Raw genomic sequence first — 25,000 nt, forward strand, 5'->3', positions numbered from 1 at the left:
AGTTGTGTTTTTTTTTGTTGGGGGGGGGGGGTTGTCATATGCAAATGGGGCTGCAGCATTAAAACAGTGATCCAGAGGAAGGAAAAGGAAGAGGCAGTAGATGTAAGATACACTACCTCTAGAGATACAGTACTACTACCTCTAGAGATACAGTACTACTACCTCTAGGCCAGTGGTTCCCAGTTAGAAATAATAGAGAGGGCACCGCAGTGGCGTTCCCAGGAATTACATTTAGGGCAGGTGAGATTTTTTTTCTACGAAACTGAAAAACGTTAATAAAAACAATATGCAAGTATAATCAATCAATCAATTCTTCAGCGGTGGTCTCTTCATGTTGTAGTTTAGTCATGAATGGCTCAAGCTGCTCTCAGAGCCCCTTTTATGCCAGGTGAGTACAGGTGATGGCCCAGACCCCCACCCCTGGCACTCCTGGCACCCCACGAAGACCTAGGCATACATTTGCATCACTATAGGCGATGGTCGCTCTGCTGAATGGATACGGTGGTGATCGCGTGAATACGGTGGTGATCGCGTGAATGGACGAGGAGGCGTGCTAATGGTCCGACGGCCACTATATTCTGTTTGGATTTTTTTTCACTGCCTGTTTTTCAGTCTGTCTTTTACTTTATTTTCTAGGGGAGGCGAGATTTTAGTTGGGCAGGCGGCCGCCTGCCCTGCCTCTATGGTGGGTACGCCACTGGGGCACCGGAAATGCACATGCGCAACCCTGTGCTTGTGCGCAAGCTTGTGAGTCGAGCCCTTTGGTCAATGTAACCGTTGTCGCTCGTTCCTGTGTCTGGCCCCAGCCGTAATAAGCTGCAGTACCTATGATTGGCCAGCATGTCCAATGCGCTTCACTCACTGCTCCCTCTCGGTTCTGGGGGCTTGTGTTCCCAACCTGTTGGACGTGAGGATGTTCCAAATAGGCCTCCAAATAATTTGGAAAACACCAAGATTTGTTATGCTAATAACAAAAAAAGGATGTTAAAAAATGTCATGGTATTTTTTCTTTAAAACCTTGTGTTGTTTTCTTAGGGACACCAATAAAGATCTTAAAGTATACTACGTCGGTAGCAATTATCCAAGCTGGAACACAATCGATTGATTAAAATAAACAACAAATAAAATTAAATAATCACCTCTGAAAATGCACGTGGCCATCTGAATTTTTCGAGCATAATATTTTTTATGACCATCAGTTGATTTTGTTCCGGCTTGAATCAGTGGAACTAACGTAGTATACTTTATTGGTATCACAAAGAAAACAGTTTTTCAAGGTTTCAAAGAATAAAAAACATATTTTTTTAAATAATATGTTAATCTTATATTATCTTTAAAATCTTAGTGTTTTGTCAATTATTTGGGAGGGCCCACTTGCAATACCTTCACGGCCCACCAGTGGGCCCCGGCTCACAGGTTGAGGAGGATGGCTGGTTTACTACTGTGTACCTACAGTACAACACTTACACACAGAGCATGCTCACAACACACAGGAAATGGAGCATTCCTTCGGCCAGACAGAGAGGGAGGTGGGAAACCAGCCAGAATGAGGCTGAGCACCGCTACACACTGTGTGTGTGTGTGTGTGTGTGTGTACATTACTGTAATTTGTCTGTAAGGTTACGTACATGCATGTATGTGCATGTATGTTCGATTGTTTGTGTACGGTAGATCTATTATTTCTATGATGTGTTGACAGTATTTGCGTGTGTAGCGTGTGCATGTGTGTGTCGTATATACATACATCTCTAAACCGCATTCTTGACCCCGCTACAAGAGTTCAGCAGTGAAATTGGGTCAGCCTATTCTTTTTAAACTCATGTTACAGTGGTTTCCCAGTAAACGTCTTATATAAGAAAGGACCGGTTTCCTAATGTTTGGCTCAGGCACTCAAAATAGGTTCTCTGCACCCCTTGTATAAGTTTGAGACTGAGGTTGCATAACATCCCTGGGGAACAAACTTCTGTTGTAGGCGGTAACAGCTGAATCAGACGTATTCCACTGGCACCCATGGTTGTAACATCTACGATTATACAAGGTTTTGAGATTGAGAATCAAGCAGCGAAATGTAATTTCCCTCCTGCAGAATATTTTGTCCTAGTGTGTCAGAGTCAGATGACGGCTATAGAACACGGGATTACATGCACAGGATTTAAAGCTGGTTTGAACTGCTCGCTCTCCAGAGTATTGTTGGCCAGTGGCGTGAGGCTTTTGCATGTGATGTCGTGTGTTCGCGTCCGGCTCAGGCCCTTATTGTCTCCACTGTGTCCTGAATAACACAGCCAAAATACCATGAAATAATCCTCACGATGGACTGTATTGGTGGACACATGCGTACCACGGTTACAGTGGGTAACATGTTTCTTGGCTTCTTTTCACCACCATCACCTATTTAGAAGAACCCTACGGGTGGGTAGATGTTGTATGTGGGGCTGTACCCAGTGGACTTATGGACAGAAGTAGAGTAGTATGTGTTTGAATGAGTAATTGTGCACATACAGTATAGTGAGTGAAGTGGTTGTTTTTGAAAAGCATTAGTGAAGGTGTTTTTGTGTAAATGACAGTAGTACTATGTAACTGAAAAGTATTAGGTGATATTTGGGACTATGTAAAAGTGATCGCAGGCACACACACACACACACACACACACACACACACACACACACACACACACACACACAGAGCAGCATTTTCCTCAGCACAGTAACAAATCAAAGACAGGCATGCCACGGTGCCTCTAATAATGGGGATCTGGGTGAGACAGGAAAAGCGGCCCTTTTCGGACAGCTTTTCATGTCTCACCCAGGTCTTTTTCGACCGTTTTCATGTGGTGTGCTCAGGCGGTCATGATGAGCGCTCGGGGGGTGGCAGGTAGGGGTTAAGTGTCTTGCTCAGGGACACTTCTTCGTCACGTAGACATGGGCGGGCCGGGAGGCGAGCCGGTGACCTTCTTATTACCAGACAGCCTCTCTACCTACCCACCCGGCTACGTCCGCCCCCCCGCGTACCCAGAGGACACCATAACATATGCCATATGTAACAGCCAGGGTCATCCACCCAGCATGCACAGAGACACGTCCTTACACACACACAGGAATGCACATATTAATCACACCACAAGCTACACAATGCTGTAGCTCTGTTAGTGCTTATTTATACGTTCGTCATTCATTTGTCCCCAATAACGTTGTTGTTTGAGACTTTTTTGAGATTGTTTGATCACTGTGTGCAAATCACACACTCACTTTTAATCCATTAAGACCGGGAACGCGTCTGTGTCATTTTAATATTAATTTGTTTATTAAAAAATAGAAGTTCATAGCGTGGCACCGAGTGCCGCACTATGAGCCTGTAGATCTGCAACTTTTTGAAAAATTGTATATACATATATATGTATATATATATGTTTTAAAGCAAACATTTTTAACTCCGATCTTTGCTTCTGGGGGTCACTGGAACAACCTATTTTGAGATGGGGGTCCCCGGCCATATCATTTTGGGTGGTCCTTGACATGGAAAAGTTGGAGCACCACTGTAGCAACATACTGTTAGGATTTATTTAATGGGTTAAGATCTATGGTTGATTCACGCAGGTATTGAGGAGCACATACAGTAATGGCAGATATCATTCTGCATGACGTTCTGCCTTCTGTATTGGACTTCACTGACAGACTATTTGTCTAACTCTCTCACTCCCTGAGTCTCTCACTCCCTCTCTGCCTCTCTCTCCTCCTATCCTCACCAGCCTTCCTTTCCTTTCTCGTTCCATCTCCTTCCTTCTTTCCTTCCTTCCACTCTCTCTTCTCTTCTTCTCTCTCTCCTCTCTTTCTCTCTCCCTCAGGTCCATTAGAATAATGTAGGTCAGCCATGTTACTATGTATCTCATTCGCACTGACATTTCACTTTCCTGCAGCCCTCCTTGCTTTCTTACATTCATCTTCCTTCCTTCCTTCCTTCCTTCCATCCCTGCTTCCGTCCTTTAAAACACCCATTCCCTCCCTTTCCCCCTCATCCTTGCCTGCTCTACTTTCTCTCCACAACTAGGAGTTGGAAAGTTTAAATAATGTTATGGCAACAATTAGCATTACTTTGTAGGCATTGCATTATTAGTTGATTTGATTTATTTAATTGCTTTCAGCCAACAACAGAAAGTTAAAAAGACAATCGAGGATAAAAACACAGAAAAGTCATCGTCTTATTCCCACTGTGGTCCCCATTACACAAAGCGACAAAATATTGACATAAATAAGGACACATACATTACATCAAATACAAAAAAAATAGAATACATTCTTTATCATTACAATAGACCTAAAAATAACTAAAGTATGAGCTGCCTCCAACACAAGTGTGCTCATACTTCTCAAGTAGCCATGATTTAACATACCTTTAAAAGTAACATCTACTAACATCCTTTTAAAAGTTCCATAATATGGCTTTGGTAATGAAACTCTTCATGTCTTGCTGAACAAACGCACGGCAGAATATACAAGGTTTTTGCCTGGTTGCAACAAAAACGTTCCAGCTTTATTTATTGAAGCATGCGCTGAAGTGTTGCTAACCCAGAACCTTGTGGAGCGAAAGGAGCATTAGCGTTGTTATTTAAACATTCTCTCCTTTGTCCAATATTATTAGTGATAACAAGACTCACTGACACACACACACACACACACACACACACACACACACACACACACACACACACACACACACACACACACACACACACACACACACACACACACACACACACACACACACACACACACCGGCTGAGAGGGGTGAAGTTCATCGTAGTGTGAATGAGCATGCCACTAGCTTCCTCAGTAGCTAGTATGAGAATAATTTATTTTCAAATGATTAGGCTTCAATTCACCAGTTCCAATGCAATTGCATAACCTGCATGGGAGGTCATGTCGTATGTATCGGGTGTGTGTAGTGCACAGCCATTTATCTGGGAAATTATAATAATTACTGTTGTAGTCTCTGATGATACTTATACCTGCTCCCGTACTTCAAGATTATTTTCGAAGACGAAATGCAAAACAGGAGATGCCACAATATAATATTCCCCTATTAAAACACTACTTCACATCTTCATATAATTGGTCCTCACTAATGCTCATGATAAAATGGTACCATTTATTTCTACTCGGCCTGAGGAGGGCTGTGGGCAGTCAGAAACCTGCCTACCTGTGACATCATCGTTAGGCTTTTTTCTTTCTTTTTTCAAACACGATTTAAAATGTTTTATTTTGATTTTTATTAAAGCAACTAAGCAAGAACAATGGCTTCCACTATAGCGTGCTAACTTTCCGGGAATAGGAAGCCTGCAATGTCTATTAGCTTGGATTCCTCATCGACGATGTCAGTAGGCGGGTTTCTAAACTGTCCACAGCCCTCCTCTGAGACACAGACCAAGTAGACAAAAATGGTACCATATTATAGTGACCATTAGTGAGGACCAATTATATGAAGATAGGTTGAAAATGGCTGAAGTAGTCCTTTAACATTTTCCTCTGTCTGTGGGAACATGTTGCAACCACTTTGCGGTCTCCAGACCCACCAGTTGAGAAACACTGACTGATGTTGAAGGTGTGTCTGTCCCGGGGGTTGGTATACCAGATTGTGCCGTGCATACTGCATACTGCATACCCAAAGCACAGAACATGGCCGAGTGTATCTGCTTATTGTGGTTGATGTTAGCCTACATTAAGGCGGAATGCTAATTAGCCTACTCTACTTCTGGTGGCCTATAAAATGATACCACTGCCTCTCTAGAGCACTGAGGGACTGTTGGCTCCACTGATCCTCCTCTCCTCTTCTCTTATATCCTTTCCTCTCCTCTCCACTTCTTTCATATTCTCTCCAACTTCTTTCATATCCTCTCCTCTCCTCTCCAGACTGAAGGGAAATAGGGCTTCTCCCTTTCCCCCCTCTCTTCTGTGTGTGTTAGTGTGCGTACATGCACATGCACTTTGTTCACTGACCCAGCTTTGCTAGCATGCTCACTACAGTGCCATCAGGACAACTCAACGAGTAGCTTTTAAACTGTCACCATTGTCTGGCAAGGGAGAGAGGGAGAGAGATAGGGGAAAAGAGAGACCAGGGCACATTGGTGTGATGAGAAGAGATGGGGTTAGTAGAAGAGGAATGCAGGGGAGGGGGAGACGAGACAGTGATGTAGAAGAGACTGGCAGATAGCACTGACAGACAGATGGCAGTGATGGGTTGACATTGACAGACGTTGATAGATAACCGACATCGAAGGTAAATAAAAAGAAGCCTAGACTATATGAAGGAATCATAATAAAAGATGAGTTATGCCGCTGTGTGAGCCTAAGAATGTGGTGTAACATTAAGTTAATGTTGCAGCTGTTATGGCCGTGAGATGAAGAGGACGAGGTCGTGATTTATTATGAGAACGGTAACAGGAGAAAACGCGGAACACCCACATATTATGCCCTGCACTTTTTCTCTCTTTCTCGCCCTCCGTTTCCCCTCTAGCTCTGTGTGCAACAGAAATTCTTTCTGGTCCATTTTTCTAATAGGCTGTGACAGTAGCCGGTAGCAGAACACATTAGCAGTAGAGTTAACAGCACAGTTCTCAGGCTGCCTTATCAGTCCCTTCGTGAATCTGCATTCCGTAGATTTACCCTGTTTTTGTGCAAATCAATAATTAACGTGCATTGCAAAGGCTTGAAATTGTCATGACTATAAATAGTTCTAGTTATTGTCTTTTGGTTTGCCTACACACACACACACACACACACGCCGGCGCACACACACATACACACACACACACACACGTATTTTATCAGAAATGTCGTGGCCCACAGATTGCAGCATTGCAGTTGTCTCTGTGCAGTTGTTTTATGGGGTCTATGGTTTGCTCCATGGCACTTGAGCAGACACTGTAGAGGTGCTACCTGCCCCCCCTCTTCCCACTCAACAGCCCACAACAACAGGCTGCACCAAACATCACTTTCACAGAGTGGGTTGCGCGCATCCAGTTTGTCGCTGGTGCTGGACACAGAGTAACAGTTCAAAAGAATAAAAGTCCCCACAACAGCATTGCTGTGTTTACTTTAACCCATTAAAACCAGGAAAGCGTCTGTGTCATTTTAGATTTTAGCGTTGGCTATAAAAAAATGGCACATGTCCAAGCTCACAGTGCGTCACTTTGTGCCACGCTACGAACTCGTACATATGCTATTTTTGAACATTTTTCCAAAAAAAAAGTGTTGAATAATTTCGATAAAGGTAGAGAACTACTGATTTAGAAGGCATTTGTAGAATCGGCAGGTGGTACAACGTTTCGGCCACAGTTGGCCTTCATCAGGTGATTCATCAGGTGATGAAGGCCAACAGTGGCCAAAACGTCTTACTATTTTCTGTGTTTTAAAGTCAACTCTTAGGAGCAATGCTGTTGTGCAGACATTTATTCTTTTGAACTGCACCAACACCAGCAATCTTCTAGTTATTAGCAAACCCCCCCAGACCAGTCTGCTGCCCAAACTGCATCATCCTGCTTCATTTGTAACACTAAAGAGCCCTCCACAGCACGGGTGATTACTATAACAATAACTATAACGATAATGATGCGAGCATCCACACTAATGAACAGTAACATTCTGTAAACAGTTGGCGGCGAGCGCACGCTGCACGCTCCAGCTGTGTCACGGCCCCCAAATGGATATTGATGACCTGTTGCTGTGGAAGTGCGGTGCATAGTCAAAAGATATTCTCACTGTATATCATCAAGGACATTCACCACCCCAGCCACGATCTGTTCACACACTGCTACGACACGTCCATCAGACTGTCTGAACACGGGCCTGAACACCGCCTGTCACCAGGCTGGCCTGGCTCCCACATTGGAACACTTTCCTTTGACGGACTGTTTTTCTTCATTGATTGATTGATTTATTGAATACTTTATTAGCAGTTTGCAAAAAAAAAGCACAGGAAAGTACAGTTCAATACAAGGGTCTGCTAAGAGGATTTTAAACCCAAGAAAGCCTTTGGCTTATTTCCATTGGGATTCATCGAACCTTCCTTCGTGTGGATTTGATATTATGCAGACAACCTTCCTATATGTAGACTTTATCGTGAAATTCTGGATCGATCGGTTATCGATGAGGCAAGAGGAGTCTGAGGCAATATTCAAGGTGGTGATTTAATGTACATGATATCATGGGGAGAAGTACAATAACACTCATGTCGGTGGTACGGTAGTTCTGCCAACGAACTCAGGGATCCGACCATAGTTATACTAGTTCCTACAAGGACAAGCTGAACCATAACAAGACAGGCTGTACAATACCAAAACAATACCTATCAGGCCTAAATTCTTCCTCACCCTAACGGTGTGTTGCTACTTTTTACGCCTTGTGTCTAACCTCATGTACCTGCTACATTTTCATGTATAAATGTACATATCTTTGTTAGATCTGTTTCTTTCCTATGTTTTCTCCTTGCTCTCCCTCTCTCTGTCCTCTCCCCTCTTGTTTACTTTGTGTTGTGCCTTTGTGTTGCAGTCCATAGTGTCTGCAAAGTGGTGAACATTTGTGTGGTGGTGAAATTTTGCGATAATGTTACTGAGAAATCGCAGCATACATTCATACATATATCCTGTGTAATACATGCTTCACATGCCTTTTAATGACCTACAAAGGTAATTATGTGTACAGTAGACCTATATGTGCGCATCTGTGCTCACATGTGTGTGAGAGTTTAAGTAAGTGTGTGTGTGTGTGTGTGTGTGTGTGTGTGTGTGTGTGTGTGTGTGTGTGTGTGTGTGTGTGTGTGCACTTGTATCAGTAGATCTAGACCAGACCTGTTTTGATTCACTGGGTTGGCCCTTCAGGCTTGGTCGTCATAGTAACCTTCTCTCTCTTTCTCCATCCTTCTGCGTCTGCCTAGTGTATGTGTGTGTGTTCTTGTTTAACTACCCACGTGGGGACCAAAAGTCTCCACAGTAAAACCAGAAAAACTTGAGGTCCCCATGAGGAAAGGGGTAATTTTCAATGGTTAAGAAAGATTTTTTTGAGCTAAGGTCACAATTAATAAAAGAATCACGTTGGGGACCAGGGTTAAGATTCTGCATTTAGGCGTTAGATTTAGGCTTTCAAATTGCAAAAAAGTTAAAGTAGGTATTGCATTTTCTTTTTTTTTACAGAAATTCCCCTTGACATCCCCACAGCCCACAGGGATATATATAAACCTTGGTGTGTGTTCACGCACATATCCGAGTGCTTGTGCACATGTAGGTGTGTGGTATTAATTGGGATACATACAGCCCATTCACACATACAAATACTCATGTGCACACACAGCCTTTTCTTCCTGTTCATGTATGTTATGGTCCCCTCATATCCTGCAGGTCTTCTGTAGAATGTTTGACTGCCTCCAGGGGGCGCCAACAGAGGAGGTAGGTCCTACAGCATGGAGTGCAGTTCTAAGAAAGAAATCAGACATCTAACACTCATTCACTGTCTATAATAATAATGATAATAATAATAATAATAACACTAACAAATGTGTTAGTATGATATGAAGTCCACACAGACTTTTCTCACTTGTTTTGAGGTGAATTAAAATCTGACATGCACTGCTGTTGCGGCATGTAATGGAACCAAAAACAGACAGTTCTACTCTTGTCTTTACCGAGCAACGCATTCAAGCATTTTCAGAAACATGCTTCCGGCATTTCGAGAACGTTTTATTTATTTATTTTACCTTTTATTTATACAGGTGAAAATCCCTTTGAGATACCAGATCTATTTTAAGAAGGAGCCCTGGGTAGCAGCAGCACAAACAGAAAAACAAGCGTGTTTTTCTTGAGTCGGCTCTCTGGACCTGCAAAATGTAGTTTTGATTTGACAGCAACATTGGGCTCTTAACATTGCAGCGGAAGTGCAAACATTTAGGAAGGCTTTCTATTACCCCCCAAAAAACAAACAAACAAACAAAAAAGTCATATTAAAAAAGGAGCAACAAACATAGGCTCTTTACTGGCAGATGTTGATGGAAGTTAGTTACTATCATTAAGAGCTTGATGACTGGGAGTGAATTAACTGGTGTTAAACAAGGTTAGGTTGGAGGGAAAGCATACAGTGTGTGCATGTGTGGGAGGGTTGTGTGTGGGCTGTTTATATTGTAGCATGTAAGAAGAGGAATGCATGGTTAAAGGCATTACTGGTGTGTGTGCGTGGAAGCCGTGCATGTGTGTGTGCATGTGTGTGTGCGTGCGTGTGTGTGGTGATGAGTGGTAGTACTATTGTGCTGACCTGCAGTATATATCCTCTCCTCTGCACAGTCTACTGCTGGTGGGTGTCCCATTATTTACTATTATCTCTTCATTTCCCTTTTTTTCTATGGCTCCTTTTTTGCCACAGATGGTAGAATCGTGTTATTCACGCCCAGTGCAGATTCCAGTATGCACCAGCTTACACTAAGAGGCTTGGTTTAACAAGACAGTGCAAAACAAATCCTTTACATTCAAACCAAGGGGCTTGTTGTTATAATGACGTGTATTAACGTTTACAGGAGAAACATGCTACGGACACAGGTTACACAGTACAATCCTCCGTGTTAATCAACTCCAATTGGTTCCATTTGTACACTCTCTGAATGACAAATGGATAAAGGCTGCAGTCCCTGCCATTTAGCTTCCTTGTCCACGCTGCAGTGCGTCACCTCTCTTCTACTTGGCCTGGTTTCCCCCCGTAGTGCTTCTGGTCACACACTTGCAGCTCCCCTACAGCAGTGGTTCTCAACCTTTTTCAGGCTGTGACCCCCCTAAAATAATCATATTTTGAACTGGGGACCCCCCCACCCCATATTTTGAACTGGGGACCCCCCCACCCTGACAAGCACTTGGAATGTAGGAGTTGAGGCATTCAATGTTGCTTGATTCGGTTCCACAGATAAATATTGTGAAAATAGCAGATCTACAAGCTCACTGTGAGCTCTTAGGTCAGCCATTTTCACAATTTTAGCGTCTTTCTTATATTTTTTGACAATTTAGCCAATGTTTGACCAGTTTTTATAGTATAGTTTGTTGATTACTTTTGATGCAGCAATGGTCTTTCTTCTTTACGTTCTTTTTTGTTTAGGTATTAAAAAGGTCTTAAAAGTCGTTAAATTGTCACTTCACTGTCATCTGGGGACCCCGCGGGTCGGGACAGTTCGCTGTGAACCTGTCCACAAAATGTGCAGCTTGGCTATGCAATATAATACAGTATAAAACAAAATTCTATACACCAAAAATGTACATAGTCCAAGTTACTTGTCTACTACTTGTATGCTAGGCTCTTTATGTGCTCTTTATTGTAGTACTAGTACTTAGTGTTCTGCCTATGTATTGCGTCCTCTCCAGTTGGGTTTGTCCAAGTGACAAGTTCCCCAGTAGTTGTGCCCTCTGCTGATGGAAAAGCTGTGAGAGTGAGAGGAAGAGAGTGACAGAGAGGGAGAGAGAGAGAGAGATTGAGACAGAGACAAGGGAAATAAAGAGGTGATTGTGTTGTTGGTTAGAAAGTTAATGCATATGGATCCATATTTGTCAGATGCCTGCCAGAGGTTATCACTGTGATCGTTCTCTCAGTGAGATGGTACTGTAGTGTAGTGTAGCGCTGCTGCACTGTCAAAGAACTCATTGTCTGCTTGATAAGAACAAAGTGTCGCCTCTGGCATGCCTCAGATGTACGGTGTGTGTGTGTGTGTGTGTGTGTGTGTGTATGGGTGTGTGTGCACCCATCCACATGTCTTTAATGTTGTGTGTGCGTGTGTGTGCATAATAAAATCCACAGTGTTATTGTATCCCCCTGAGAGTGTAGATTCTTATTGTAGTTCCATTTGGGTCCAAATCCCAGAGCACTGAGGATTTTACTTTGCACGATTTCTGAACAACCCCCACCCTCCCCCCTGCTCCATTACCATCTCGACCTCCCACGCTCGTAATTGCACGAAGAATCTTTATGGTAATGACACGACTTTTATGAAAGTGGCCTTGAAAATAAACATGGCTGTCATGCATTAAATATGATCCATTTACAAGCAGTTACACATGGAAAAGGAGAGAGAGAGAAAAGAGAGAGAGAGAGAGAGAAAATGACAGAAGCTGCTAAATGTTTTATAGTTTAAGATAGTCTTCCCTCAAAGTTGCAATATAACATAGCTCTGTTTACACTTTTATTTTATTCCCATTTATATTCAATATTTATTTGCCCGTCATTTTGTTTGTTTTGATAGTTTTGTTCCACTTTTGCAATGTAAACGTATGTTTTCTCATACCAATAAAGCTCCATTGAATTGAAAGATTCAAAGATTGATTTGAGAGAGAGAGAGAGAGAGAGAGAGAGAGAGAGAGAGAGAGAGTTAGAGAGAGAGTGTGTGCTGAAGTTTTTCTGGAAGAGAAGGAGAGGAGAAGATTGCTGTGATTAACTTTGCTGTGACTTTGTGACACTTATGTGTGCGTGTGTAACACTATATCCTGCAGGGTATGTTTGTGTGCATGTGCTCACTGACCCGTGGGGTCATGGAAACCAACCAATCACATCGCTTTGTCTCCACTGACCTCTAACCTGTGATGTCATGCTGCGGGACGGACAATTTGTCACAAACATACACACAGACATTTTGGGGCCAAAGGAATCTGTCTAGCCCACACTGCTTCACCCCTTACAGTGGGGTGCCAAATGTCTTGGCATTTGTGTGTGTGTGCGTGTGTGCGTGCGTGCGTGCGTGTGTGAGTGCGTACGCAAGAGTGAGAGAGCCCTCTATCCTGACCTCACTATAGTCACTCCCCGCCCCCTCATCCCAGAGAGAGAAACTTAGAGTAAAACTGTCCTCTAGCCTCCTGCAAAGTAGATAGATAGATGGATATGATACCTTTTATTGATCCCGCAGGGGAAGCCGCGCCAGAGATAGCACAGCAGTAAAAGTTACAGAGTCATTGAAGTACAGGTACTGAAGAGTAACATCACAATAAAGACCCCCTTAAACAAATATTAATAAAAGTCTACAGACATGTACACCCTAGTATACAGTCATCCCGCCTGGTGCAGAACACAAGGACACCATCGTTTGTTTTTCTCTCAGGGAACCAGGCTTAAGCTTAAAGCACTGGGATGGATCTTTAAAGGCATACATAAGCCAGAAAGGGGAAACTAATGTGGCTTTACATGTATATGCAGTGCAGGAAATGTTCTGGTTCTTGCCTCACTATCATTGTAATGACACGCGACAGCACGTTTAGACATAGCCATAACTGAGGTTTGCATTTGCAGCAAAACGCAGCTATTTGCACAAAAGATGAATGTTTTAAACGCGACTCTAAAGTGATCCCGGTGGGTTGAGCGTGACATTTAATGCACTGTCTGCATGTTTATAGTGAGCCGCCGGATGGCCGCAAGCGAGGTAATTATTGAGTAATGAGCTGTGTGTCGTTCTCACACACATCACTGAAAACATCATCTTTGAATGAAAAAAAAGGGAAAGAAATGCATGATCACAGAGTCCAGCTCAGCTGGAACTGTAAGTGAACATGCTTTTTTTTCTGGTAATGATTTCTATATAATAGCCACATCAGTACGGGGCCATGTTGTTGAGAGTGGCCTATACGAGGTGTTTATTTAGTTAAGACAGAGATTAGTGAATGACTGTGGTGGTCGGCTTGCCTTAACTCTGCATTCCTACAACATTCCGAGGGGAGGGGAACGTACCCCTTACTGAATGTTGAGTGTGTGTGTGTGTGTGTGTGTGTGTGTGTGTGTGTGTGTGTGTGTGTGTGTGTGTGTGTGTGTGTGTGTGTGTGTGTGTGTGTGTGTGTGTGTGTGTGTGTGTGTGTGTGTGTGTGTGTGTGTGTGTGTGTGTGTGTGTGTGTGAGAGATAGAAAGAGAGAGAGAGCGAAAGAGAGCATGTGTCTTTCTTGTTTTTCATCATCTGTATCTGTATGTCTGTCTGTCAACATCTTTGTTACACTCTCTCTCTCTCTCTGGGTGTAACCCCCCCTCCCTCCCCCCTCTCTGTATCTCGCTCTCTCTCTTGGTAGTGCTAATGGCATTTAGTTGAGAGAGAGAGAGAGAGAAAGAGGACAGAGTGCAAAAGATAGACAGAATGAAAGAGAAGAGCGGTGTACTGACAGAACACAGGAGAGATACACAAAGACACACAAAAAGAGAGTACAGGGAGAGAGAGAGCGAGGAGCTGTAAGCTGGTGCTTTTGATTTAGGCCTCCCAGCGATGAATTTATTCACACACTTTGCTCTCACACACACACACACACACACACACACACACACACACACACACACACACACACACACACACACACACTCCTCAGTGTATTTGCAGAATTGCAAGATAAGACAATCAAATAGAAACACACGCATGTAAATGACTGATTCAACACATGATTATCAGCGGAAATTAATGTGACATCTGGGCACATCACAATCCTATTAGCCTTCTTTGTGTGTGCGTGCATGCGTGCATGCCTGCGCTTGTACGTGCCTGCGTTTTGCTGTGATATGTTACGCGTTGTGTTGTGTGTTACATTGTTTTATGTGTGTGTTACGTTGTTTTATGCTGTGATGTGTTTGTTGTTTTCAATGTTGTGTGATGTGTTATATTGTTTGTGTTATGTTGTGACATGTTAGATTGTTTTCTGTGATGTTGTTGTGTCTTCTGACAGATGTATTTGTTGAACTCGAGTTACATTGTCTTGGTGTGTGTGTGTGTGTGTGTGTGTGTGTGTGTGTGTGTGTGATTGATCTGTAAGTTAACGTGAACTTGAAGTGTATGCTTTGTAGAGGGCAAATCTCCGCCAGGAGGCATGGCCTAATAATAATAGCAGTGTATGCAGTGTCATTACTCCCTAGAATCATGTAACAGAAGTGCGGTAAGTGACTACCAGTTATACGTTCATTGTCCCCACTGTCTTCAGCCCTCTCTGTCATACACATTCACTGAGTGCCTCTCTCCATCTTAATGTCAAATTGCTGTCGTTCAAATGTCTCTGTAACACGCAAAGTGTGATTGTTAGTGCCATGTGTCAAATATCCTTATATTACCAGTCAATCAAAGGTTGCAATATGAAATGTAGGTGTCAGGTTTTCCTCTGGCCCACAGTCACTTTTCGAGTCTTTTCTCGAGTGTATGTAAGCGATGTACTGTCATTGACCTTCCAGCGACACAAATTGACAGTCGTTTCTACATGAGACGGAACAATAATGGCATGTAGGATAGAATGCATTCACAGCTATATCTGAAAGGTCGCAGTCCATGTCAGCGTAGTCTCAGGAGTGAGACCACAGACTTGTGTGTGCCTGTGTGACAAGACGAGATGGAGAAAGAGAACAGAGACAGATTGGTCTCTCAAGTTCAACCCATGCACTTGGTAGTGCCATCCTCTGCCCCTCACCACTATTTTCTCTGTAAATATACCTTATGATGCCACTTAGTTTTCTGCCAATATGTATTGTATTGTATGTATTATATGTATTACTGATGCATTGAGTACAATGGACCACACTGGAAACAAGCACAGTATTCTATCAATCAATCAATGCATTGCTGTATTAGTTTTGTTGCATGTGTTGTCAAGCAAAAGTATACACTCTGTGGCAAAGTGGCTAAAGACTGACGGCTCGTTACTGACATTATTAAGACTCGTGATTTGTCTGTTGTCACGTTGACGTAGGTATTTAGTGTTCATCTGACATGGACTTGGGACCATAATTTACCAAAACACTTATCATGGTGATTGAAAGAAGACTTTAAACTAGCGACCGGAAGCATGTAGTATTTATGACAATGTTTATTAAGGTAATAAAATCAAGTGTAAAGTTTGGCAAAAACCCATCCGCTTGAATAGAGCCTAATTGCTTCTGACACCAGCAGGGGTGAAACGGCGAGACTACAGGCCATTCATATGAACTGTCACTTCCTATATAGCCTCAATTTACAACTCGGATGCTAGCCCCTTGATACACACACAAACACATAAACAGGGGCAAATACAAACTCTTCGCCTGTTGTAAATAATGAGTTCCCTCTGGCAGGAACAGATAGAGAGAGAGATATGAACGGGAAGTTAGATCAATGGACTTTGGACAGATGGCCAGATGGACAGACGGACAAACACAGAGACACAGATGCATAGATTAGCATGTTACAAGGTACTGTGATGGCAGCACTCCAGACCCGACTGAAAGATATCAGAGCCTAATGAAGGCTTGATGCTGAAATGTGTTCGCACTGGCCAAAAGTGAATATATGAACACAAATTCAGGTCTGCAGTGTCACACAAAAGGTTTTTGTGTGTGACTGTGGTACCATACGACATTAATTAGTTTCATGATAGTTAAGTGTATATAGCCTAAATAGCATAGATTAGAGGAAGTGCACCTTCTACCAATTGTTCGATAGATTAGCATGTTTTGCATTCATCAGCTATTTCATCACTTAGATTCATATTAGTGATTGTTTTTATGGCAGGAGATGCAAATCATAGATGAGATCACAAGGAATTGTCATTGGTGTTTTGTAAAAAAAGAGTTTGTAACGTGCATGGAATCAGAAAAGCATTCACAGCCCTCGGAGGAAGAGGAAGATTTTCGCATCACCAGCGTGAGCTACCGTCGCGTTTCACCATTTCACCGCTTCTTCAGCAGCCATTGTTTCAATATGTCGGCGCTCTTTACCCGATAATAGAGTCTTCTTTCACTTTTGCCCTGTCGTTTGGTGGCCCCTGACGTTGATTCCCAGTGCTGCAGCACCGTAAGTCCTTGCAATAAGCCTGCACTGCTCATTAATGACTTTAGTTAGTGGTTTTATTTCCTTACTAAATAAAGACTATGTTTTAGTAAATTATGGTCCCATTAATGTTTTAATTGATGATAAAGCAGGGTATGTTTTCGGGGCTTGTGATTGGGTTCTACCGGTGAAGACCCGCCCTCGCTCCCCTTCCACCCAATAGCATTTGTTTCCGGTTGCTTTTCGAGACCGTAAACCCAAGATGGTGGATTTGAATTCGCTGAAATATTGTAGTGGCTTCAAAACGGGTCTTTTATTAGAGTCTATGATCCTACATTATTAAATCTGTCACGCGTGCACACACGCATGCTGACACCATATACACACACACACACACGCACACGCACACAGACATACAGACACACAGACACACAGACACACACGCACGCGCGCGCGCGCTCACGTACAGTACAGTACTCCAGGTTCATTAATTACTGGATGTCCTATGCTTGGCTGGAGGACAGAATCCTAAAGGGTTAATTTATGAGGGGATAATGAAGTTATTAGCCATCTGAAGAGAACCACAGAGAAAGAGGGAGAGAGAGAGAGAGAGCCACAGAGAAAGAGGAGAGAGAGAGAAGAGGATGGATAGATTAATAGTGAAGCCATGAAACCAGTGATGGGGTCAGGAGTAAGGTCACAGATGATAACTGCTGGAGTTGGACTTGGAGGGACACAACAGGAGATGAGGATATTATTTTTTAAATTGCATTTAACGAGACTGGTCACTTAAGAAGGGATTTGTTGATGTCGGGCAGAAACCTTGTATCTCCATATATATATTTTTTTGTAAATTAATGCCCTACTTCATCATACAAGAGTGTCACACCAAAGTAGGGAAAATGGCCGATCTCAAGCTCTCAAGCTCTCAAGCTGTGAAGCTTGTATATCGGCTATTTTCACCACTTTAAACTTAAAAAAGTAATATATATAATTAAAAAAGGAACTGTTTTGGACATACAAGGTTTCTACCTGACGGCAACACATTTCTTATTCAGAAAGACAGACTGTAGGTGGGGTGTGGGTTAATGAGTGAGTTGTGTGCAGTATTGGGTATGGGGCTAGGCAATATGGAGAGATATTTAATATCACAATATTTTTAACACATACCTTGATAATGATATTATGACCATTATTGTGGGGTATATATTGGTGCTTTCACAAAATATATTGTTTTGTATTATTGTTGATAGATAATCATCAGTAATGCCTATATAATAACTAAGCGGGTAAAAGACAAATGTAATACAGCTAGTGGTAAAGTGCCTGCCCAATACCGCGGAGGCTGGGGGTTCGAATACACCGCAGTGCATCCGGCTACACGAACACAATTGGCCCGTGTTCAGGGGAGGGAAGCCGGGTGATATTTGTCACTATAGAACCAGGGCCGCCCCAGCCCTTGCTGGAGATAAAGGATTCATAATGATATTACTTGAATGCATAATGAAGAAATATAAATTATAATGCATTACCTTTATGAATGGGGTAATATTAAAATGACCTTACATAATAATATTACTTGAATGCATTATGAAGAAATATAATGCATTACCAAGAAACTCTTTCTTGCAAATTCACCCACGCAGCAATGCACTGCAGTTTGTTGGCCATTTAGTATTTAGACTTTTATTTTATTTGTCAAATGATATACCCAGCATCAATGAATGGTGATGCTGCAGCTACACAGTTGACATTGTGGCTGCTAAAATATCATTTTAATATTAGCAATAACATATTGTCAAATGTATCTCTTTTCAATTGTGTCTGAATATTCTTCCCTGTCCTTTTTTTGCTTAATTTGAGATTGTAGTAATGCAAAAGGAACAGTTTCGCGCAGAAAGTGTTATTATAACATACATAAGTTAAACACTGTAATATGACAAAGTAGGGCATTCATTTACAACAAAGAAATAAAAAGTTAAAATATGGAGATAAGAGGTTTCTGCCTGACAGCAACGAATTATGTGTATGTCACTATTGTGGTTGTGTGTGTGGCGTGTGCCTGGAAGCAGAGCCATTGTGCACGTTGAGCATGCCGCCGTTTTAGGTCAATGTGACAGCCTGCAGTTGTTTTGAGTGACGAGGTCAAAGCGGACAGTGATCAAGTCACAGAGGGTGAAGTGTGTGTGCTGGTGCGTGCGTGCGTGCGTCCATGTTCACAAGTGTGTGTGTGTGTGTGTGTGTGTGTGTGTGTGTGTGTATGTGCTTCTGTGTGTCTTTGTGTGACAGTGAGCATGTTGTATTTTTTGTAACATGACGGCCTGCATGACTGCGTGTGCGCGTGTGTGCGTGTGCGTGTGCGTGTGCGTGTGCGTGTGCGTGTGCGTGTGCGTGTGCGTGTGTGTGTGCGTGTGTGTGTGTGTGTGCGTGTGTGTTTGCGTACATGTGAATGTAGGTGTTTGGAATGCTGTGCGTGCTGGGCAGATGTCTAGAGCAGTGGTCAGCACCAGCATTACACACAATAAAACTACTGTTTGGCAATTATGCGGAAGAGAGAGAGAATGAGAGAGAGAATACTTTTTTACACATCTGCTGTCAAAGAGATGTCAAGGCATCGAGAGGTTTGTTTTGTTGATTAAGTCAAAGAATGGGTTGGAGACTGGTGGTTTCAGTTGAACATCTCTAAAATATTCTCCAAATGTTAGAATTAAATGTTAACTGATTGCTATAGTGTTTGTTCAGTAGGGTCTCCACATCTATCCAGCTCCAGTTTTCATCCCAGTTTCATCCAATCTTTCCATTTTAGGTATAGAGCGGATCCTGCTCTATACCTGACTTTGTCCGTGTTCACCGTCAACGCTCTGATTGGTCAGACCTGTCAACGCTCTGATTGGTCAGACCCGTCAACGCTCTGATTGGTCAGACCCGTCAACGTTCTGATTGGTCAGACCCGTCAACAAAGTGATTGGTGAAGCTTCACGTGACACATGGCTATAAACACATTATAAACACATATCGATGACAAAATGTATCAAAGGCGCCGCTACCTTCACACAGGGTGTGATTTTTTTGTTTACTAAAGCCCTGGAGATGACGGGGAGACCCCTGTTACTGAACAAACACTCTAGTCCATTGGTTCTCAATGGGTCAGGGGTCCTTGGGGGGGTACCAGGGGGTCCCCAGCTAAATTAGTTAATATAGCGTCACAATCATTTTAAACTTTTATATGTTGGCTATTCAAAAATAGCAGATCTACAAGCTCATAGCGTGGCACAGAGTGCCGCGCTATGAGCTTGTAGATCTGCTATTTTTGAAAAATCTCTTTAAAGCGAACATTTTTAACTCAAATCTTTGCTTCTGGGGGTCCCTGGCACAAAACATTTTCAGATGGGGGTCCGTGGCCAAATGTATATCAATTTAGGGGTCCTTGGCATGAAAAAGGTTGAAAACCACTGCTCTAGTCTATAGCAATGATTACTATTAGAATATCGCTTTTATCAATTGGACTGTTACGGTTTCATTTGTACACTATCAGATATAAAATTGAACACAGATTTTTTTCTGTGGACACAGTACAATTACACGTGTGTTCTTTCACGTTTTTGTTTCTGAACTGAATAGATATCTGGAATAAAATCTGTGATCTTCTGATGACAAGAAGACACCCTAGCACCACTGAAACATTCTCTTCGTCTTTTATTTTTAGACACCATTTTTCCTTGTTGTGTAGAATTCATTAGGTCCTATAAAAAGCTACATGTGAACCCCCAGCATTGTCTGTACATGATGTACAGCTAGGCCACTGGGACGCCCAACCCTCTGTGTGTGTGTGTGTGTGTGTGTGTGTGTGTGTGTGTGTGTGTGTGTGTGTGTGTGTGTGTGTGTGTGTGTGTGTGTGTGTGTGTGTGTGTGTGTGCGCGTGCGCGTGTGTGTGTGGCAGGGGGGGTGGGGGCTTGGTGTTCTCTGGCCTCGTCTGTGACGGATGTTGACAGGTAGTTTACCCTCTTAAATGTGTGTGTGTGTGTGTGTGTTTGTTTGTTTGTTTTGTGCAAGCACGATTGACTGTAGTCATTAGCTGATGAGTGAGAGTGGTGTGTGTGTGTGTGTGTGAGTCGAGGAAGGCGGGGGGTAATTGAAATGGTGTGACAGTCAGTCTAATGCTCTCTCTCTGTGTGTGTGTGTGTGTGTGTGTGTGTGTGTGTGTGTGTGTGTGTGTGTGTGTGTGTGTGTGTGGGTCTGTGTGATCCAGTGTGCCTAAGCTGGTTATTGGCAGCTGTGATGTGATGTGATCTCCAATCTTTTGAATCTTATTCCTGGGAGAGCTGCAGCCCAGTGACAGTGACTATGTCACAGCTCCCATGAGGCACAGACTATAGTACATGACATCTTCAAGTTTGTATTTGTGTGTGTGTGTGCAGTGTACGTGCGTGTGTGTGTGTGTGTGTGTGTGTGTGTGTGTGTGTGTGTGTGTGTGTGTGTGTGTGTGTGTGTGTGTGTGTGTGTGTGTGTGTGTGTGTGTGTGTGTGTGTGTGTGTGTGTGTGTGTGTGTGTGTGTGTGCATGCGTTTCAATGTGTGTGCCTAGCCAACCAGAACCAGAAGGATCTGCCCTAGTTGTCATGGATACTAGTGACAGAATCTCAGTTCCGAAAGGAGGAACTAAAGGTCAACAAAGGATGTGTTTTGTTAGGGAGGAAGCTTTTTGATGTAACACAAAAGAACTTGAGTCGGGAGTAAGGTTCAGTTGGGGTGAGAACTTTAATGTAACATTAGACATTGAGTAAGGTGGGAAAGCTTCCCATGTGGTAACACTGACATTCTCTACTTCTTGCCAACATCTTGCCATTATCTACTGATGCTGGTATCAGTTCACATGGTGAGCTCCTGTAACTGTAACTTTCTTTTCTTTTTTTCGTTTTACAAAAATGACCTGCATCATTTAACTTCTGGCCTTATTAGTACCAACCATTATGTATTGCATTTTCTTATTATAAGGTCCATTTATTTCAAATTCATTATTTAAGCATGCTGCTTATACAAAGCTTACATCATTTGGTAAACATTGTCAGAAAATAGGCAAACTTTAATTGAAAGTAGTGAAATAGAACAACATACAGATGTGACATAAACGATCAACTCAGGCCCGGACTTCTGGCGTAGCCGTCCAGGCACCTAGGCTGCTAATCCAGCCTGACAGCGTGTCACGTGTTCGAATCACGATCCCGACGACCTTTGCTGCCTGTCACCCCCCCATCTCTCCCATATCCTGTCAGTCTCCTGTATATCTATCAATAAAGACAGAAAAAGCACTGTGTGCTTGTAAAACGTCTGCTTTCAATTTTTTTGTGAATTGTTTAACAAAAAATATATATACACATTATCGCCATAATATTGATTATTGTCACAATATCAATATTGAGGCATTTGGTCAAACACATTGTGTATTATTTTATTTTGGAAGCCATGCTGTTCTTAGACCCCACCTTGTTTTTCACAGTCTATGGTTAAAACAAACCAGAGATAGATTCTAGCCAGCCTGTGCTTCACATAGCCAAAGAGTTGATCTGCCCTGTGGTTGACCCTTGGCCCTTCTGATCGTATGAGCTCATGATCTAACGTGTGTGTAGGTCAATAGATGAGCCAGTGCTGTTATTGACACTCCTTCTTTGTTCTCTGTGCCTTTTCACTGGGAGTTCTTCCAGAGCAACAAACTCTGTCATAGGTACTGTAGTAGGAACTGCTATGTATTTAAAGCCAGTGCATGTGTGATTATTTCCATTTTTATATTAAGAAAATATTACCCTAAATTTGAGGTACACTCACAAACATTCTACGTCTTTGATGTCTTTGATGGAAATATAGACCTTTGATCCGTCATGTATTATCTGTTCTTGTCAACCGTGAATTTGAAACTGAAAGGATACTTGGGCTGACTTGATTTTCCATTAGACCAATTATAGTGGTTTATTATTTTCATGAGACTTGCATTTCTCTATGCATTTCTTTCTATTATAATCTTTTTCAAATGACCAATTCCTAATTTACCCAATTATGCCGATGCCCTTTGGGAACGTTTCTCGTTGGGAACACGTGCCCATCCGGTTATGCAATACCCATTTGTTAGAGTACCCGCTGTAGTCAGAGTATACTTAGTGCAGTGCACATCATCATAGTACTTGGAGGCCAGTCTGTGTCGTCAGTATTATGATGTTATGTTGATGACATCAGGGATCTCCATATATGGGAATAAAAGGAACACAGACAGATACAGAGATATCCATTTATTAGCACAAAAGGGACACAGACAGACTGACAGATATGGATGTTTGCAAATTTATAGATAGTTCTGGCTATCTATCGACTGACTTCCAAGTTCCCACTTGACGTAGCACTCCCGCGGGTCATGGGCGATGCAGAAGCCAAGGTTGAAGTCGATCGGTCGGACGGACGGTTCTCAAGATATGCGGAGGACACACTCACTCAGAGATTCAGAGCTTCCGTGCCTTCATAGATATAAATTCATGCTCCTATAACCACAATAGGTACTCCTATGTTTTATTATAATTTATATGTCGCTTTTTACCCCCTTTTTTCTCCCCAATTTAGTCGCCAATTTATTCCTCCCCACAAACATTTTTGTGTTGGCATTGTCAATGCTGGTGTATCTTATGACTCACCTGCCAGTAAGGAGCCCCTTTCGGGAGGACGTACAGCCTTCATCCTACTCCTCCCGCCCAACACTCCCTGGTGACAGGTGCAGCCCCAGCCCATAGGATTATGTGCAGTGACTAATATCTTCCCTCGCCCGAACACGGGCCAATTGTGTTCGAATAGACGCTCGACAAAGCCGGTTGCACCACGGTGGATTCAAACCACAACGCCAACTATATAGCGCTTAAACGGATACAAAGTTCATCATGTTGTACTTTGTAGTGAATACAGAGTTCTTCCAGTGACACCAAGTTCCAGTCCAGTCGTCAGACCTTCACTGCGCGTCATATCCACAAACTGTCTTCTTGCCCCCCTCCCAGTCACTCTTTCTACCATAAACAAATGAATTAGCATTGCCATAAAAATGCTCTTTGATACACAGGCTACATTCTTGCCATACCATGTTCTAATGGAGAACATCCAAATGTCATGCAAATGTCAAATGCATTGCCAGCGGGGACAGGCAGAGAATCTAACGTGAGATGGTGAGAGGTGCATTCCTCACACTGAGTCATTTGTGGTTAAAGGCAGGGCCCTCAGAAGTGATAGATGGATATATACTGTATATCGTTGTTGTCGGGCAGAAACCTTGTAAGTCCAAAACTGTTAATTTTCTGAAGTCTGTGAGTCTGACTGACTGACCGTCGCGATGCGACACGCTGTGAGCTTGTAGATCGGCTACTTTTGGGAGACACTCGCAGTATGACGAAGTAGGGCATTATTTACGAAAGAAACATAAAATGTTGAAATATGGAGATACAAGGTTTCTGCCTGACAGCAATGATATATATATTTTTTTACTAAACCTAATGTGCACTCAATCTGTTTGAATTCATTTCTGTATTTCTGTATTTCAATTCATTAATTCATTGTGTGTGCGTATTTGTGTGTGTCTGTGTGTCTGTCTGTCTGTCTGTGTGTGTGTGCGTGCGTGCGTGCGTGGCTGCGTGCATGTGTGTGACAGTGTGCAAGTCAGTGACATCCATAGCACTGACCATTTCTCACAGCCAGGGGGAGAGAGGGATAGAGAGAGAGAGTGAGAGAGAGACACTGACAGAGAGAGGGCAACGCTCATTTGCATAAGTAGAGGACCTTGGCCCAATGGTGTGCTGGGACAGGGAATGTGGGGATTGTGTAGGAACTGACGGTGTCGGGTTACTGCGGACACATTCTTCCCTCTTTTCCTAAGGCTGGGGAGAGGGAGGGAGGGAGGAAGAGGGAGAGAGAGAGAGAGAGAGATAGAGAGAGAGAGAAGTAAATGGGACAGCAGCAGCGGTCTCATTCTTGCCGTGTGAGATCACGGAGAAGCCAGAATGTGTTGGGATCTGCCTAACTACTGAGGGGAACAGGACAGAACAAGCCACTGGGAGAGACGAGGTGGAGGGACAGACTATATACTGTGACTGATGCCTGGGACACTAGGGTGAGACGGAGAGACACGGGACAGGACAAGACAGGACAGGACGGAGGGAAAGAGAGAGAGAGGTGGAAGGAGGAGGGAGGAGAAGAAGAAGATTTTTTTCCCCTTTT

General features: G+C 42.9%; 1 protein-coding gene across 3 annotated transcripts in view; it reads left to right on the top strand.

Moving 5' to 3' along the window:
• bcar1 (BCAR1 scaffold protein, Cas family member) overlaps nucleotides 1–25,000 on the top strand; it is a 120,056-nt gene that overhangs the window by 36,954 nt on the left and 58,102 nt on the right. The window contains exon 1 of one of the 3 annotated variants that reach the window (XM_084060998.1): nucleotides 23,965–24,061. The exons of 1 other annotated variant lie outside the window; for it this stretch is intronic. In XM_084060998.1, coding sequence (XP_083917124.1) covers nucleotides 24,020–24,061 — 42 coding nt within the window. In that variant the 5' untranslated portion in view covers nucleotides 23,965–24,019. Of the gene's footprint in view, nucleotides 1–23,964; nucleotides 24,062–24,734 lie in introns of those variants that run through there. One more of the 3 variants, XM_084060999.1, reaches the window with a different exon arrangement.

The sequence above is a fragment of the Gymnoscopelus microlampas genome (assembly GCF_963454915.1).
Source record: "Gymnoscopelus microlampas genome assembly, chromosome: 6".
Classification (NCBI taxonomy): domain Eukaryota; kingdom Metazoa; phylum Chordata; class Actinopteri; order Myctophiformes; family Myctophidae; genus Gymnoscopelus; species Gymnoscopelus microlampas.